Source organism: Chanodichthys erythropterus, chromosome 16, assembly GCF_024489055.1.
Source record: "Chanodichthys erythropterus isolate Z2021 chromosome 16, ASM2448905v1, whole genome shotgun sequence".
Classification (NCBI taxonomy): domain Eukaryota; kingdom Metazoa; phylum Chordata; class Actinopteri; order Cypriniformes; family Xenocyprididae; genus Chanodichthys; species Chanodichthys erythropterus.
In genome coordinates, this window is record NC_090236.1 from 33102709 (window position 1) to 33122746 (window position 20038).

The 20038-nt window shown below is 37.2% G+C and overlaps 1 protein-coding gene across 1 annotated transcript in view; it reads right to left on the bottom strand.

Annotated features, from left to right (window-relative positions):
* b4galt2 (UDP-Gal:betaGlcNAc beta 1,4- galactosyltransferase, polypeptide 2) overlaps positions 1-20038 on the bottom strand; it is a 157366-nt gene that overhangs the window by 16651 nt on the left and 120677 nt on the right. The window contains exons 4-5 of the mRNA XM_067362831.1: positions 15518-15705; positions 10747-10869 (exon numbers count right to left, since the gene is read on the bottom strand). Coding sequence (XP_067218932.1) covers positions 10747-10869; positions 15518-15705 — 311 coding nt within the window. The remainder of the gene's footprint in view (positions 1-10746; positions 10870-15517; positions 15706-20038) is intronic.

Genomic DNA, 20038 nt, shown 5'->3' on the forward strand with positions numbered 1-20038 from the left:
ACAATGACTTCACTCTACGAATGAATGCAGCGATGACCTTCTGTCCAGCTCGCAGAGCACAATAGTGGCTGCTCTTTACATTAAGAAGGTTTTAAAGATAATGTCTCTTCTAGTGACTTATAATTAAATAAAGAACATTATTATGAAGCTGCTGTAAAATTAACTACTTCTTGACAACAAATACAAGGGATTGTCCACATCTGGAGTCTGATAGCTGACTGCCGTCCAGATATTGATAAAGACAAAAGAAAAGAGAAAGCCTTAAAAGATAGAAGGATAGAAAGCCTTAAAGGGATAGTTCACCCAAAAATGGAAATTATAATTTACTCACCCTCAAGCCATCTTAGGTGTCAATGACCTTCTTCTTTCAGCCAAACACAATATGAGTTATATTAATAAATATCCTGACTCTTTCAAGCTTTATAATAGTGCCATTTTTTTAAGCCCAAAAAAACGCATCCATCCTTCATAAAAGTAATCCATACGTCTCCAGGGGGTTAATAAAGGCCTTCTGAAGTGAAATGATGCGTTTTTTGTAAGAAAAATATCCATATTATAAATGTATAAACTATAATAACTGGCATCCAGCATACGAAAGTATGCAAGTCTAGTTCCGGTCAAAGAGTGACCTCTGACCCGTTGTATGACGTATTGACGAATGCAGAAGCGTAGAGGAAAGAGCAAAACAAAACACTGGTCATAAATTAGAAGTCTAAAAAGAAAATTTTTAAAGAGAAATGTCAGAGGATTTTGATATAAAAGGAGTCTGAGTTTGTTGCCTAGCCCTATTTGTTTAAACCACGAGAGGCATCTACTCTCACCTAAGCATACGCTACTCCTACATCCTACGTCATACGTCAGGTCAGAGGTCACTCTTCTGCCAGAATTCGACTCGCATACGGCCGTTACCAGAAGCCAGTTGTTATAGTTCATAAATGTATAATTATAGTTATTTTTTTTACAAAAATGCATCGCTTTGCTTCAGAAGGCCTTTATTAACACCCAGGAGCCAGTGGGATTACCTTTATGATGGATGGATGCGCTTTTTTGGACTTCAAAAAAATGGCACCATTCACTCCCATTATAAAGCTTGGAAGAGCCAGAATATTTTTTAAATATAACTCTGACTGTGTTTGGCTGAAAGAAGAAAGTAATATACACCTAGGATGGCTTGAGGGTGAGTAAATTATCGGATCATTTTCATTTTTGGGTGAACTATCCCTTTAATTAAGTTACTTGCCAGTCAAAATTTTTAAGTCATATTGTAAATGCGCTTTTTCTGTAATGAATGAATAACTAAAGCATTCATAAAAAATGACAATTGTATTACAATAGTGAACTAAATGTAAACACTACTGTTCAAAAGTTTGGTTTCAGTAAGATAAAAAAAAAAAAAAAAAAAAAAAAAAAAATCCATCAAGAACACATAATAAGTGACTGTAAAGACTTTTACTTTGTTACAAAAATAATCTATATTTCAAATAATTGCTGTTCTTTTGCTCCATTCATCAAAGTATCCAGAAATAAAGGTATCACAATTTCAACATTGATAATGTTTCTTAAGCAACAAATCAACACATCAGAATGATTTCTGAAGGATCATGTGACACTGAAGACTGGAGTAATGATGCTGAAAATTCAGCTTTACCATCACAGAAATAAATTACATTAAAAATATATTAAAATAGAAAAGTTATTTTAAATTGTAAAAATATTTTACAATATTACTGTATTTACTATGATTTTAATCACTTTATTTTTGTATGGTAAGCACAAGAGACTTCTTTCAAAAACATTTGTTTAAAAACTATTTCAGATCCCAAACTTTTGAATGTATAAAATGTAGATACGTTCAAGTCAATATATATTTTTGTTAACTGTAAAAAAATTAAATGCCATTTTAATCCGAGTGAAATTGGCTAAAATGAATGAGCATGACATGACGAAATAATTACTAAACTTAAAGCTGCAGTAGGTAACTTTTGTAAAAATGTATTTTTTACATATTTGTTAAACCTGTAATTATGTCCTGACAGTAGAATATGAGACAGATAATCTGTGAAAAAAATCAAGCTCCTCTGGCTCCTCCCAGTGGTCCTATTGCCATTTGCAGAAATACACCGCTCCCGGTACGAACCAACCAATCAGAGTCAGGAAGAGCGTCTTAGCAGTGTCAATCAAGCTTGTGTGCGCGCTGATCACACTCCTGTCATGCACAGCCATAGTGCACAGCGTGTACAGGCGTTCAAATTCAAGATTACCGGTGTGCAGCAGCTTTGCTTATGGCAGACAAACAATCCAGTTTCGTACGTATAATACCCCATAAAGTGCGTACCTTATGCACGCGAAAAACTCATTTTGGCGTATATATTCTACGAGATTACAAACTCATACTATTGATACGCATTTTCATGATATGCAGTTTTAAGATTTTTTCAGGCGAGAATGTGCTGGTTTAAAGCTCAAATTTGTGGTTAATTGATAAAGATAGCGCCTTTCTGAAAATTTGATCTGACGCTGTCGGAGTTGTGAGATCCAGGCGATCACCGGACTCTCAGCGCTCATGTACCCAGCCGAGAGCAGCCTTACCTCGGCTAATCCTTCTGACGTTTGCCCCTGGCTCCGTTTTGGCTGAGGGAAACGTGACGTTTCATAAATGTATATATGGCTATTTAACTTTTGTATCATACTAAAGCGCTGATTTTGTACGCTTGACTGAATTGTTTGCTTTATTTCTTATTGTATATTTTTATACCTTTTATAATGGCTATTATTGAACATTAAAACTGACATTTAACAAAAAGAGAAGGTTGTGTTTTATGTTAAAGCCTATTTCATTTCATTACAGTATAGATAATCAGAGTATATACAAATAGTATTACATTTAATATTTTTGAAATGTAAACGAAAAGCATAATATAAGCAGACATTGCAGATAATTAATCACTCGTTGTCTGAGGCTATTAATATGTTTTTGTTTCTTTCTTTAAATAAATGAAAAGAGGCAGAGTGGTTTAATAACAAATCTTGTTTTATTCCTGGCTAAAATATCCACAAGTTTCCTACGCCCCATGAGGCCTTGCGTCAAACGTGGGAGCGTCTTCCGGTTCGAAGTAAACAAGCTGGACGTGACACTCATTCATTCAACAGTTGACAGTCATTCAAGATTTAACGATCCAAACTTGCGAACGTTTGTTTTTGTACTTAAAGATTTAAGATTCCGGCATCAATATTTCAACAATGTTTTACAATAAAAAAAGTTACAGTAATAGTAATGTATTAATTTATGTCAGGAGTGCACATCAATCATGCTAAATCTAACTGATATTTATATTGACATAAAAAGAAAACACAGACTTATTCAGTTGCGCCTGCTTCATTTATTTGCGATCACAAGAATGCACAAAAACAACTCCACTAAGGCTTTTAAATCCAAAGGCTTACACATTTAGAAATATATTGATAACATGCCCTATGTTTACGTCACTTTTCTGAGCATTTCTATTTATTTTCCTCTAAATTATGCGATGATTGCTATCCGAGGATGTTTGCGGGATCTCTCTATCCTGATCCTGATCCTTTCAGCCAGAGCAACAGAGGGAGCTCATGAGAAGACAACAGGAGTTATGAGTTATACGAGTTAACCGGAGTGTGTGAATCTGTGAAAGATATGCATTTGTCAGGAATCAACAGGCATGGAAGAGACAGATAAAACATTAAACCAAATAAATACACGATTATAATAACATAAGAATTGTCTTCATTCCTCAAGCAGTCTCTGATATTTTCCATAAACGTGTGTATTTATTATCGCAGTGGTTAACATAAGAAGCCTTTAGGATCGCATATAAGACAGTGGAAACGCGACTGGCTCTGGCACGCACGACAAATTAGGAGTAAAATATCACATCGCTTTGGTGCATCAGTGACGGGTGAAGTACAGACAGCGGGTTGTTCATGTATTGCAGGGTCAGGATGCTCTAGTCATGCAGCAGCACTTTTGTGGAAGGTCAGTAAAGTAAAGAGCAATTAAGGACACGAAAACTGTTTATTGTATTGTGATATTATTAACTAAGAATGTAGTAAACTGAGATGTTGTCCCTGAACACCGTAACGACATCTCTCATAAAGATTTGCAACTTTACAAAGTAAACAATGATCCAAAAAACACTTAGCCTCTTCGCTAATTAGCACACAAAATACCATTGGTATGCTACTTCCGCCGCCTTACCGGAAGTTGTACCCACGTTCTCTTTTACAGTAGCGCCCCGCGGAAACAGGTGGATACATACAGAGATAACCGGAGAAGCCAGCGTGAGCTGAGTGACGTTATCAAGTACGCTGCTGTTCCATTTGCAGAATCACCGGACTTGTGTTCTCCTGTCCACGGGAGTTCGTTCTCCGGAGTCGAACTTGCCAAGTTCTAACTACCAAGGATGCGAGTCCGAACTTAGTGAACTTGGTTTTGAGAAACACCTAGTGTCAAAACTCTAGCCGCATAACATACAGATAAAATGTCACGCACTGTGCAAAGCAACTATTGAAACCTACTAATTCACTGGCTAGTCATGTTGCTGAAATAATGTACTAGCAAACCTTATTTAGCACTACATATCGATAGAATAATTACTTGCATACTGTAACGTTAGTTACCGTTATATTATCTTACTAGCTATTTATTACTTATAGAAATAGTGCATATACGTCATATAGTTACATTACATGTATTGCAAAATACGTAATGTTTTGAGGACCAAGTTTGTAGTCAAAGTATGGGCAGCCCATAGTCAATGTAAATCATATTGTTGATGTTTCGTCCATATCAGTGAATGTGCTCTAACTGTTTATCCACCGTCATCGGTGGCCCTGCTTGCTTACTAGCCTGCGCGTTTTCGGCAGGCTCCGTTGTGATGGGGGAGGAGCTGTGGAGGGAGGGCTGTAGTTGTGCTTGTTCAAATTTTTAGGCTAAATCAACGTTTTCTAAAAACTCCCTATTGCAGCTTTAAAGAATACATTCATCAAAAGAAAAACACTGTTAAAGTTAACAGTTTCAGTGCAGCTCCAATATCTTCTTGCCTGTGGTGGCTGACTTTTGCTGCTCCATATCGTTGTGGCATCTTTGATCAGGCCTGCCACCAGTTCTTTCTTACGGCTAGAAAAGACACTAATGGATCAACTGTACTACTGCAGGATCAGCTACAGCAAGAAACAAGGATTCTGAACACTAATGCCAGCTGCCTTCACAAAAATAAACTAAAAACTCAGTCCACAGAGATGGTCCAGCTACAAAACAAATGCCTCTTCCACAGCAGCAATGGCAGAGGGGCACGTCCGCACAGACTGACAGATTTTAAGAAGCCGGGCTGCAGAATTTTGAGCTTAGAAAGGAGGATGTCCATTGGCACTTGGGCTCACGCTGTCAGACCGGTGAACTTCAAAGATATGGGAAGAGAGGAAGTTGTTCTGACAGGCACTGGGAGTCCCTGGAGCCCCAGCAAACTGGTTCCAGAGAAGTGACAGTATGTTTGACTAAACCTCCACCCAGAGGACCTAAATGAGCGAGTGTCTGAGTCTGAACATGTCTCTCCACCAGTCAGATGGGGAATTTGAAGCAGAATGCACAGCTGGGTCCACATGCCGTTCACTCTTACATCTTATATTTCAAGTACTGCTCACAGCTGACTGCACTTTAGGTCACTATATTGCCTGTCTGAGATACAGCACACAGTCATCCTTCAGTAATATGTCACAGCTGTAGGTCAAGTCAACTACAGTGGCCTTAAAATTGTTTGGTAGATCTCAGTTTCTCAGAAGGTAATTTTGAAGTCACCTATATTGTATTTAAATTGTATTAAAGGATTAGTTCACTTTCAAATGACAATTAGCCCAAGCTTTACTCACCCTCAAGCCATTCTAGTTGTATATGACTTTCTTTCTGATGAACATAATTGGAGAAATATTAATAAATATCCTGACGCATATGAGCAAAAAAAGATGGTTCTTTGAAGGTTCTTTACAAGTAGTAAAAGTTCTATTTAGAACCGCATGACCCCTAAAGAACTCTTTACATGCTGAAATGCTTCTTTGTGTTAGAGTTTAAGGATATTTTTTCTTTTCTGTAACTGTCAAAGCCACATCATTACTGGTTTTCTGGATCCTAGCCATTCAATTACATAGACTGTCAACATACTCTCAGCAGGTAAATGATTTCTTTCTTAAAATGTCTACAAATTTTAACTTTCAAATCATAACTGGATTCCTACCAATCACCTTTATCACACTATTGAGGTCCTGTAGCACTTCCAAAGCATGGTTCTTTATGGAACCTTATAAAAAGGGTTCAATTTAGCACCAAAAAGGGTTCTGCTATTGTTACAAGCTGTAGAACCCTAATTTGGTACTGTTTAGAACCATTTTTCTTTAGAGTGTATGAAATGCTCTGCTTTGTGTGGTGTATTTCTTTCAATCAAAAGTCGCTTCATTGTATAACAAAGATAGGCAATGCCTTGTGCCCAGTTGTATAAAGCACCTTAAGTGTAATTTTCCCTTAAGATCACCCTTATGTTTCCCTTAAACTTAAGGGTGTTGCAGAAAATAACCGTTAAGTATTACTTAAGTGTTTCTTTAGGTGAAACGTCATAAACCCTAAGAATTTCCCTTAAGTATGTATTTTTCACTTAACCGTAAGTGTTGCATAAAGCCCCTTAACCGTCATTTCCCTAAGTATAACATAAGGTTAGGAAAACTTCACCTTAAGTGTTACACGGAGTGAGCAGGTTCAATCCAAGTCTTCTAACGAGACACGGTCAACCGCTTTATATGATAAACAAATTGTACTTTAGCGGTTTATTCACATAAACATTGATGAGATCACATATGTAGCACATATCTTATATGGTCAACGGAAGCGCAAATGTTCGTACATCACACACAAAAACAAACCTCATTTGGTTCTTGCGCGCACGTTTGAGCTTCCGACACAGCCGTAATCATATGGATGTTTTTCAATAAACTGACATAAATGATGAGAGAATATTCAAAATATTTTTATTTGTTATCCAAAGATGAATTAAAGTCTTATGGGTTTGGAACAACATGAGGGTGAGTGAATGAAGGCAGAAATCTCAATTTTGAGTAAACTATCAATTTGAGTTTCTCGTCTGGTCGTTCTCTTTCATATTTGGTTTTCTTTTTTGTTTTCCTTATCCATCTTATGTTGTTTCTGTGAAAACTTACCACGATATGTATTAACAAATAACGTGTCCATGGCAACAGTAGAATTTCATAACGGCAAAAGCTGGGTTGCTGTCGTGAAACACTTAACGGTTTCCCTTACCTAAGTGAACAGTTTAAGAGATTATATGCAACACCCTTAAGTCATTCCCTTAGTTAAGGGGAAATCACGCCTTAAGTGTATACATAAGGGAAAAACTTCAGTGCCCGGTTGCATAAAGCACCTTAAGTGTAATTTTCCCTTAAGATCGCCCTTATGTTTCCCTTAAACTTAAGGGTGTTGCAGAAAATAACCGTTAAGTGTTACTTAAGGGTTTCTTTAGGCGAAACGTCATAAACCCTAAGAATTTCCCTTAAGTATATATTTTTCACTTAAGTAATGCGTAAGTGTTGCATAAAGCCCCTTAACCTTCATTTCCCTAAGTATATCGTAAGGTTCGTAAAACTTCACCTTAAGTGTTACACAGAGTGGGCAGGTTCAATCCAAGTCGTATAACGTGCCACGATCGGCCGCTTTATATGATAGACAAATTGTACTTTAGCGGTTTATTCACATAAACATTGATGAAATATAACATATCTTATATGGTCAACGGAAGCGAAAACGTGCTTGCATCACACGCAAAAACAAACCTCATTGGTTCTTGCGCGCACATTTGAGCTTCCGACACAGCCGTAATCATATGGATGTCTTTCAATAAATGGACATAAATGATGAGAGAATATTAAAAATATCTTTATTTGTTATCCAAAGATGAATGAAAGTCTTATGGGTTTGGAACGACATGAGGGTGTCAGGGTGAGTGAATGACGGCAGAAATCTCAATTTTGAGTAAACAATCAATTTGAGTTTCTCTCTTTCATATTTGGTTTTCTTTTTTGTTTTCCTTATCCATATTATGTTGTTTTCTATGAAAACTTACCACGATACGTATTAACAAATAACGTGTCCATGGCAACAGCAGAATTTTTTAACGGCAAAACCTGGGATGCTGTCGTGAAACACTTAACGGTTTCCCTTACCTAAGAGAACAGTTTAAGAGATTATATGCAACACCCTTAAGTCATTCCCTTAGTTAAGGGGAAATCACGCCTTAAGTGTCATACTTAAGGGAAAAACTTAAGGTGCTTTATGCAACCGGGCACAGGTGCTTTATGCAAATGGGCATTGGACATAACAAATGAACAACATTTTCCAATGATCTCAAAAAAAGTTTTTTTTCCCTCAAAATCTTGACTTGTTTTCGCTAGTTTTTTTTTCTTTTCTTGTTTTCTTGGCAATGACTGCTTTATGGATTAACAAATTTGAGAGAAATTCGCTTTTGAGAAGGCGGCTACAACTTTATTGTTGTAGATACACTATAAAGACTGAGTTCACAAGAAAACAACTTTTGTTTTGTTGAGATCTCAAGACAACTAAGAAAGAAAAATGAATGCATGGTCACTTAAGGCTTCCAAAGTATAATGCAATAAAATAGACATGGATACGTGTGTACATGTTTAATGTTTACACAATCGTTCAAAAGTTTGGGATCAGTAAGATTTTCTTCCAAAATTAATTATAGTTTATTTAGCAAGGAGCATTAAACTGATCAAATGTGACAGTAAAGACAAACATTTATAATTTTAAAGCTTTCTATTTCAAATAAATGCTGTTCTTTTGAACTTTATATTATAGCACAACCATTTTCAACATTGATAATAATGAAAAAAGTTTCTTGATCATCAAATCAGCATATTAGAATGATTTCTGAAAGATCATGTGACACTGAAGACTGGAGTAATGATGCTGAAAATTCAGCTTTGCCATCACAGGAATAAACTAAATTTTAAAATATATTAAAACAGAAACCGGTTATTTAAATTATAATAATATTTCACAACATTACTGCTTTACAGTATTTTTGATCAAATAAATGCAGCTTTTGGTGAGCATTAGTATGGAGCCCCTAAAGGGACATGGATCTGTCAATGCTTTTGCGTTCCTTCATAAAACTTTTGCTTCCTGGCATGAAACTTTGCGATCGCTCGCAAAGTGCTCAAAAAGTTTCTTGTGGGAACGCAAAGGTTTTGTGAGCGAACGCAAAGTTTCTCAGGGGGTTGCAAAACATTTGCGAGAGAACTCAAAAGCACTGACTTATTATTTTTTCCTCCCATCTCATATCTTTTTTCCACCACCATGTCCCTTTAGGGGCTCCGTACATAGGAGACTTCTTTTAAAACATTAAAAAAAATCTTACCGACCCCAAACTTTTGAAAGGTAGTGTATGATTAAATATTCAATATCAACATCAACTAAAACAGAAATTTAACTAAACTATATATCGTTTTTTTGTTTTAAATTGAAAAGGTGCTCATTTCAACACAAATAAAACATAAAATAAGCACTAAGAATGTCCAAAATATCAACAGATAATAAAAATGCATGAAATATACATAAGAGCCACAAAAATGAACTCCTTCAAAACAGCATTGAGTTATTTATATTCTCCCAATAAAAACAGCTCAGTTCAGGAGCAGATCTCAGGGGAAGCTCTTGCTTTTTTGTGGTTATCAAGCTATATAGCTTATTTTTACTTATATAATCTATCTAATCGTGTCACAAAAGCAGTTGGCAAAGGCAGAAAAAGATAATGTGAGAGGTGTGCTTATCACACCATCCAGTTTCCACCATCTACTTTCAATGCAACCCCCAAAAACTGAAAATAGTGACATATGGGACTTTTCTCCACGAGTGTTATCGCTGTTGCAAGAGCGTGCATGCCCTGATATACTGCAGGGTTTGCTCTCTCATCACCTGAGCGAGGACAAATGATAGCTAGTGAACACGCAGCTATTCATTATCTGTAGAGACAGGCATCAGGCAGCAGAGCATCATCTATTCACACGTTTCTGTCTGGACATGGTGTAGATTTGTGAGCAGCGAGAATATATATACAGCTGCTCCCTGCAGGGCTGCATATCCCAGAGAAAGAAAAAAAACCCTAGAAACAGCGCAAGGACACTGTTCCACGACAAAGTGACTGTATCTGATGACGCATGCTTACTCATGACTTTTTAAAAAGCCTGTCTACATTTCAAACCCTGTCTACCAGGCCTCAAAATGACATTCCAGAAAGTCAGTCAAAGTTGGCCTACAAACAGTACATAGGCTTTTACCTATATCATTCATTTAGGTCAAGAGAAATAAAGTACTGATTTTTCAAACAAAGCTGCTAATGAGTCACATCTTTTACATTTTTCTTTGACCCTTATAATTTTTAAACACAATATCCTAGCTCGGTCTTCCGGTGACAACGGACTTCTCTCTAGACTTCTAGACATCTGCCTCCAGTTTTGAGTGCAACGAACACATGTTAAAATCCAATCAACAACTGATGGATTGAACCAAGTCCCTATCTACATTTGTTCTTTATTTGATAATCTATTACACTCAGATGTACATCACAATATGGGAGAAAAGATCTGACACCAGACCCAAGGCACTTAAAAGAGAATTATGGCATGTTTTACCTGTTGTAAATGTCGTCATCTTCACCTCCCCAACCCCAGTACTCATTTGGGAAGCCGTTGATTTTGAGGAACTGTTTTTTGCTAAGGCCAGACACCCCTCCAAAGTACCCTGCATAGGGCAGCCTGCAAGAAGGAACAGACTGCAGTCATTCAGTTGATACACATTGCAGTATAAAATCTGAGAGCGCAAGACACTATTATCATCAATAACACATTCGCCAGAAATATTGCCTCTAATGACTACTCAAATGGTCTATTCTTGTCTGTGTCCATTTGGAATGGTTAAAAGCTTTGGATTCCCATTAGATTTGATTTTTGTTTCAAGTCTAGAGTGGAAACATTATTCTGTAGGTTCAGTTCTCTGAACTGAGCCCTTTAGTCAGCCAACTGAAGCATTCGAATTTGACAAAATTTCATCTTGTATGAGTGATTTTTAGAGAGCCACAGAGTCCTTCCACAGAGGATTCAACAGTTTCAAATGATATCAGATCCTTCTTCCAACTTTCATAACTTCTCACCTGTTTGCCACCCCTCAGGCCCATCAGTTGAGCTGCACAATTCTAAGGAACGCCCTGTAAAAGCTTAAGTGCGCCATAAACTGTAGAATCCATTTCCGCTTGTAGGACTACAGTCTTTGCACTCTCTCTACCTCACACATAATAATCTAAATCAACTGACACAATGCTAATAGTTCGTAAGACCGAATCCATGTTTCGCAAGGCGCATTCGTAATGTTTTTCCTGAATAACTACTGGGTGTGAATAGTGCTCAAAAGAAGGTCACCTCATCTTCTCTGACAGGCGCCCTGCACGTGCAGCTGACATAAACCACACTTTCAGTAAACAAAATGAAAATCCTATCCAGTGGTGAAGTGTTTTCTGTGTTGACAAATCTTTTGCGATGTCCTAATAACAGTCGCGATTCGCACGCGACGCATCAACGTTCGCTAATGTCCAATTCGCGACCTAATGACTCATTTGAACAAATTTTAATGAATCATGACAACAACTGATCTGTCCACACGGTCTATAATGAATCATTTACTCGAACAACTCTAAATGAGAACAAAAGTGTGCTTACCCCATTTAGCAAGAGTGGTTAGTAAAATTAGCCTTAATAATCCACAATATTTTCAGGTTATTTAAATGTCAATGTGTAGTAAATTATGCCTACCTATAAAATCAGTTAGTTTAGACTGGAGTGAGGTGAAACCAGAACAAAGCAAGTTGTTGTTAGCTAGGTGCATTCAATTGTATATGGTAAAAAAAATTATATTATTAGTTAATATAACTTCTAAATGCTACTTTTTAATACTTTTCAGGTTTAGCAAACAAGCATCTTCTCTTACAAAGCTATGAAATCACTTTTTTTTTTTTTTGATAAGAGGGCGAGAAAGAATTACAGTGAGAGTGACGGGTACTTTATTGTCAGTATCGGGCTCGCAGATCACGTGGGTAGGGCACTTTTTACTGTTTGTGTGGATGACCATGTCTGTCACCACCAAAAACCATTTTTGACCCAGGAAAAACCCTGAATTGAAATATTTAATACTTTCACTGCAAAAATTATGTATGCGATTAATTTAGATTAATTAATCACAGAGTATGTAATTAATTAGATTAAAATTTTTAATCGATTGACAGCCCTAATAAATATACATACTCCATTGCGATTCAAAGGAAGAATTAAAAGGCCTTGGATCTTGGATCTCAGAACTCAAAGCCATATATTTGACCTTTAAACCACAGAGCGGTATGAAACCACAGATTTATATTTCAAGCAAGTGTTCGAAGCCTTCAAAGAAACGCTTTACAGGATGAATACAGTCTGGAAAAGAAGTGAGTGGTTGAAAACATGGTCTCCATATCTCCTCTTTTAAGAGGCCCACTGGGCTATGGGCTGGCAAGTGCATCATGGGTAGTCGCCCGGGGTTTGCCTTGGGCTACTGCGGTGTGTGTTGCCAATGACAGCAACCACATCCACCTACGCAAACAAATGTGCGACATAAGGGAGAAAGAGAAGCAAGAACCTACAGACACGCGTGCACACTCACACACAAACATGCGTGCAGCAACCTCGCGTTAAAAGACAACAAGCTAAAATTAATGAGGCCATCTGCTACAACAGTCTTCACAGAAACAGTATGGCTGAAATTTCTTCACACGCTCATGGTCTGAGAGCTTGCAATTCTCTAAAGGTGCCCCACTTATTAAATACAGCAATGTTAAGGCTTCCTCAGACTGGTGACACAAGCCAATTGTGTGAATCACTCACAGAGAAAACGGAATTATTATCCCACTAACAGTTAAAAGCAGTTCACGCTTCGGAGAAGGTCAGTGGCATTTGTTGAGTAATGTATTGTCTTTCTGTCCACAGAGAAATAAAAACCAAATTCAATAAGTGTTCAAATTCTGCCACAGCACTAAGCAGCTACTGTAGTTTTGTTAACTGTCGTTCCTGCTATTAGTGTCACACTGGCATACAGATCTTTGGTGAAATGTGGTCCAAATAAAGATTTATTTATTTTTTTTATCAATGGACAATGGTGCTTCTAAGGCAGTCAAAAACAGGTTGTTTTTACTGCCAAACAAAAGCAAAATGCAGTAACAGACTTAAAGGGTTAGTTCACCCAAAACACAATCCTGGAGTGAAAGTTGTCTTTTTTTTTTTTTTGAAGCCCAAAAAAGTGCATCCATCCATCATCAAAGTAATCCATAAAATGCCAGGGGTTTAATAAATGCCTTCGGAATTGAAGCGATGCGTTTTTTGTAAGAAAAATATCCATATTTATTGTTCCGGCGTATGACGTAGGTGTAGATTTGTATTGGTCTTAAAATGGTGCGTTCATGTTTCGATCCAGGATGCTTCAGAATAAATAAACCCTTAAAGGAACACTCCACTTTTTTTGAAAATAAGCTCATTTTCCAACTCCCCTAGAGTTAAACAGTTGAGTTTTACTGTTTTCGAATCCATCTCTGGGTCTGGCGTTCCCACTTTTAGCATAGTTCATTGAATCTGATTAGACCGTTAGCATCTCACTCAAAAATGACCAAAGAGTTTCAATATTTTTCCTATTTAAAACTTGACTCTTCTGTATATGATATTATGCAGCACCTCTCACAAATGTCTCCATGGTTGCAATGCATATCATTGCACTGCTGCACCCATGGTACGGCAGCAAAGTTCCTTGATTACTACGCCGGAATGAGAGTATAGTTCCTAGCCATATCGGCCTAGAAAATCGCAACTTTACATTTTCCGTCTGTCTTAGTACACGATTTAACTACAGAAGAGTCAAGTTTTAAATAGGAAAAATATCAAAACACTTTGGCCATTTTTTTGAGTGAGATGCTAACGGTCTCATCAGATTCAATGAACTATGCTAAGCTATGCTAAAAGTGATACTGCAAGACCCGGAGAATGGATTCGAAAATGGTAAAACTCAACTGTTTAACTCTAGGGGAATTGGAAAATGAGAGTTCCTTTAAGATTTCGCTACACCTACATCATACACGACACTCGACTCTCTCGTGAATGTACAGACGGCCGTTACTGGAAGCCAGTTATTATAGTTTAAAAAGGATATTTTTCTTACAAAAATGCATTGTTTCACTTCAGAAAGCATTAATTAACCCACAGGAGTCATATGGATTACTTTTATAATGAATGAATGCACTTTTTTGGGCTTCAAAATCAACTGTACCATTTTTTCAAAATTCAATGGTACCATTCACTCCCATTTTAAAGTCTGGAAGAGCCAGGATATTTTTTAATATAACTCCAATTGTGTTTGGCTGAGAGAATAAAGTCATATACACCTAGGATGGCTTGAGTGAACTAACCCTTTAACAAACTTAAACTGAAAGTGTTGTTAAAGAAACTATCATTAAATGTGTTACACATATCATTTCAACTGATTGGTAACTGATTATTGGACTAACTTCCCAACACTGCTCACATTTTAAGGAAGAGGCTGATTTTAACAAGTGAATTCCTTGCACAGAGTTAAGATTGTCTTGGCCCTTTCGGCCCCTCACACAAAGACAGGAAATTACAAAGGCCAACTTGCTTCTTGCTGACAAAAGCTTCAAGTTTGACAATATATATATATATATATATATATATATATATATATATATATATATATATATATATATATATATATAAACATAATAAGGAGAACCTTCACCAATGTTTTAATATTTCTAGCTATTACATATAAATACAACTGGTCTGTCTCAGCTAAATAATAGACACCCTTGGAAAATGAATACATATGCTTGTCAAAGCTCCAGGTCTGTCTAGACTGGCACAGCACCTGACAAATGAACTTTTGATACATAATAATTCAATTGCATTCTGAGGATGACAAAGCGTCATAAGACATATATCTTCCCTAGTGGAAAAAGAAGCAATTAATCATCAGAAGCACAGGCTTTGACAGACAGCCCTCAAGCTTTGGCTGTTTGATTAACTGACTCTGTTCTCTGCAAAGAAACAAAGACAAATACAGACATGGCGTCTATTAATATGTATGTAAATAGCAACAAATGCAGCCCAGCATATTTGTAATAAACTCTGGCAAAGCCACAATTCTTCAAGGATATTAAATTCATATAAAACATGCCACTGATTTTATTTTATTGCATTTTCAGGCTTTATATGAGAGTTCTGATTATTTATGTATCAAAATTATAAAAGTAAGATAAAATGATATATCATGTCAACAGATTCCTGCACTTTGTGGTTCCCTCAATATTTCATATGTTACCTGAAGCCGAATTTGTCCATGGCAATGGCAAAGTGACGGGGCTGGTCGTAACAGTGGTAGAGGTTCCGGTCATCCATAGGGATCAGGTCCACATCACTGAAAATGAAGCAGTCGTATTCTGTGTCTTTCAGAGCTTCTGTGTAGCCAACATTAAGCAGCTTGGCCCGATTAAAGGTGTCCTCACCAAGCTGAAACACAACAGAAAAAAATTATAACAACAGCTCAATTGACCCTTCGCAAAGACCCCCCCCCCCACCCCCCAAAACTCCATGTTCTCACGCAGTGAAAAATACATCACAGAGCAAAGAGAACACTGACAACATGCTGACAGATAAGACATAGGAGGTTACTTTTAGTATGAAACAAAGTTTTAGCTTTCAAATGTCATTTTTTTTTTTTAAAGGTGCCCAGTTTTAAACCAGTTTTTACAAGATGTAATATAAGTCAAAGATGTCCCCTGAATGTGTCTGTGAAGTTTCAGCTCAAAATACCCCATAGATTTTTTACAGTGCATTTACAAAGTTCATACAGCTAATATAACCCTCAAATGGATCTTTGCAAGATATTCGTCATGCATACTGCATGCAAGCGTCGGATCATGTGAGTATAGTATTTATTTGGATGTTTACATTTGATTCTGAATGAGTTTGAGGCTGTGCTCTGTGGCTAAAGCTAATATTACACACTGTTGGAGAGATTTATAAACAATGAAGATGTGTTTATGCATTATACAGACTGCAAGTGTTTAAAAATGAAAATAGCGACGGCTCTTGTCTCCGTGAATACAGTAAGAAACGATGGTAACTTTAACCACATTTAAAAGAACATTAGCAACATGCTAACAAAACATTTAGAAAGACAATTCACAAACACCACTGAAAATATCATGATATCATGGATCATGTCAGTTATTATTGCTCCATCTGCCATTTTTCGCTATTGTTTTTGCTTGCTTACCTAGTCTGATGATTCAGCGGTGCACAGATCCAGACGTTAAAACTGGCTGCCCTTGTCTAATGCCTTGAACATGAGCTCGCATATGCAAATATTGGGGTCATACATATTAATGATCCCGACTGTTACGTAACAGTCAGTGTTATCTTGAGATTCGCCTGTTCTTCGGAGGTCTTTTAAACAAATGAGATTTGTATAAGAAGGAGGAAACAATGGGGTTTGAAACTCACTGTATGTCTTTTCCATGTACTGAACTCTTGTTATTTAACTATGCCATGGTAAATTCAATTTTTGTTTCTAGGGCACCTTTAAAGAAATTCAAACAATAAATACCATTTTGTGCCTCTTTAACGTGTCGTGACAGTACGCTGATGTGCCTCGGTTTTAAACTGATCTTCTCTTCCTAGTCTTTGCATGAAATAAGCATGAATGAACATCAGAAGGAACAACAGAAAGATGATACACACCCTGTTCCAAGTTCAAATGCACCGACGTCAATCTACTAACACTGCTGTCTGGACTGTTTGTCAGACAAAATAGCGGATTTGGCATTATGATTGGTCACGGTTACGCCCACTGAGTGGCAAAAACACTTAGTGGCAGCGTTGGTTTTCAGTGTGAATGCTGCACAAAACACATCCGAAAATGGGAAAGAGCATTGGGATTGACAGTACAAATAGATTTGACAAGAAATCTGAGGTATATTTTAACAGACTGCCGAAAGCTACAGAAAAGAGAAGCAAATGGATCGCTACAATTCACAGAAACAACTGGACTCCAAGCAGTGTGGATTTTCAGTTATCATTTTGTCAATATGTTGAATTGTAAGGTAAAAATCATACCCTGTATATTGTATTGATATATATCAATATATATTGAATTGACAACTCATCAATTAAATATTTACCATCTTATATTCTGCATAATTTGATGTTTTTAGATAAACACCAACAAAAACTATACAAGTTTTAGGACTGGACAATATGACCTACCTATACAAGCATTCATACTTTCCAGGCAAATTTGCTTTAGCTATATATTTCCCCGGCGTCAAAAACAGGCACATATAAATGTCAGGAAAAACAATTCCTGGCTGAATGTCGATATCCATGGATAACTGGATCTTTGGTAAGTTGTAAGGAACACTATCGAGTCCAAGCTTTAGTTTAATCATTTGTTTTACTCAAGTTTTCGCAGTTTCCCCTATTAAATTGAGTCATGCGGCAGGCTCTTTTGCCACTCGGTCCGGCTGAGGGGTGTGTTCCGATGGGAAAGTTACGTCATTGCATACCCTCTATACCGTTGTTGTGGACAATGGGGTGCCTTGAAGTAAAAAAGGTTGAGAACCACTGTTAAAATAAATACATCCAATTCCCTCTGTTAGATGTTGCCACTGTTGCTAAATCTATTTAATATCAACCAAAGAAAAGTCATTAATAATAATAATAATAATAAAACATTTCTAACTTGGTGCAATACAAGTCTATACTTACCCTGAATGGGAGGCCATGTAACATCACAACACCATGTGGTGTCTGAACTAATAATCCAGTGTGACAATAATCCCATGTAATCCTGTAATACCTGAGATTTGGCCTAATAATCCAAAGGTGTGAACTACTGCCACAAATCTACTGCCATTTCAGCACAATGTTTGTGGATCTGCACTACAAAAGCATTACCAAAATGATTAAAGGATGCACATTATGTGAGCCTTTGAGGTGTCGCATTCACTGCAGCTGATGAACAGCACTGGATGCAAACAGAAGCACATCTCAAGCAAAGCTTTAGCAAGTGAATTCTTATTTCACAACGCCAATGCTAAAAAAGTAAGAAACATAACTTAATCCTAAATGACTTCTAGCTTCTATCAATATTTATCCTAACTTCAATTCTCTCAGAGACCCAGAGGAGAAAGACGCTTCAATATACGAGAGATAAATGAGTGAAGAAAGAGTGAGGGGGGCAGATAAGGCAATATCTTTAAGAGACATAAAATAGCTTTTTTTTTTTTCATCAGCAAGGGTGCTCATTAAACATTACTGGGCTCATTTTTACTAGTTTAATAAGATTTATTCCTTCTGAGGTGGCAGCTCAGGCAAACACAGCAGTAGATGTCTGGTAATAACACACCTCGCTGAAAACGACAGATTTATAATAAGGACATGCTCACGACTTAGCATTTCTCATCCAAGAAACCAGCTCCAAGACAGTGGATATATGGACATCATGAACAGATGGTTTTGGAACAAAAAAGTGTAATTATTTTTAGAAAAAGGATCATCATAACTAAGCAATCATTCTAAAGTTTCAGCTGTGAGGTGTTTGGCTCCAACACACCATGAAGTAGGGTTGATTATGAAACAGGTGTAGTACACTCCCATCATTAGTCGAATTGCACCTGTTCCAAGTCATTAACCTCAACAGTACAATGGTTTATCCGGGGAGTGTTATCCTATTTTTGTGCTACATCACCTAAACAAACATAAATGATTGTAGTCTTGTGCAGTTACATATATATATATTAGGGATGCTCATTTCGGTTAAATTTCTCGACCGACAACCGACGCTCGTTATCCGATTATTAACCGTTAACTGATAAGATTATAATATTGTATAGCCTATATAATATGACATTAAATAAAAAATACAATTGACGAGTGTCTGTGTCTTCCACGGGTTTATTTTAACATGCAAACAGCAGCATAGAACAGATAAACAACAGAACCTGGATTCACATTATCAAATTGTCACGCACCTGCAGCGTTTCTGACAGCAGAAAAAAATAATTTAAATAAAAGGCATAAAATAAATAGGCCTACACTAAATATTTTTCACTTAAATGTTTAACAAATTAAGATGACAAAACAAAAACACGGTGAATCCATTGAAGCTTTTAACAACCGGTATTTTAGACATTTTTTTCCGTCAAATAAAAATAGCAGGCCTACCTCAAGGATTGTTATTGTTATGACCACGGACGGTGCACGTGTGCATACCGAACGCGTCTTTCCGCGCTCATGGGCAAAGGAGTTTCTTTGAAAGGCTCGCGCACGAGACTAAGCGGAATGCGGGAAATGAAGTATACCATGGCCCTGAATTGTAATGGACTGGAGCTCACGGTTCACATCGAGAGAAATGGGAACGCGGGGGCACCGCTATGCGACCGCAAAAGGCACTTTCACTTTCGTGATCAAAGTGCATGCCACTGATAAGCTTTGTATTATGCAGTATTAGTAGCATACACATACCAATTAAACGCGCAGGTCTCCTCTCGTGCGTCCTCCCCACTGTGTCGCCGGTCGAGGCAATAATTTTCGTTTCGCTTTTAGATATCTCTTTTATTGATGCCATCAATGCTTTTAACTCAAAACAGTCCATAAACTACAAATCCTTCAGTCAAGCCAGCTCGCGCGTCAATCTGAGAGATCAGCCTCTTACCTTAAAGTGTCAAATTTCTCGGTTTCTGAATGGACGGTTTTGCTTGATTGACAAACGCTAACGTTCGGCCACGATTTATATACCATCGACCTGTCCTAAAACGTTAGCACGCTGTGATCGATTGCT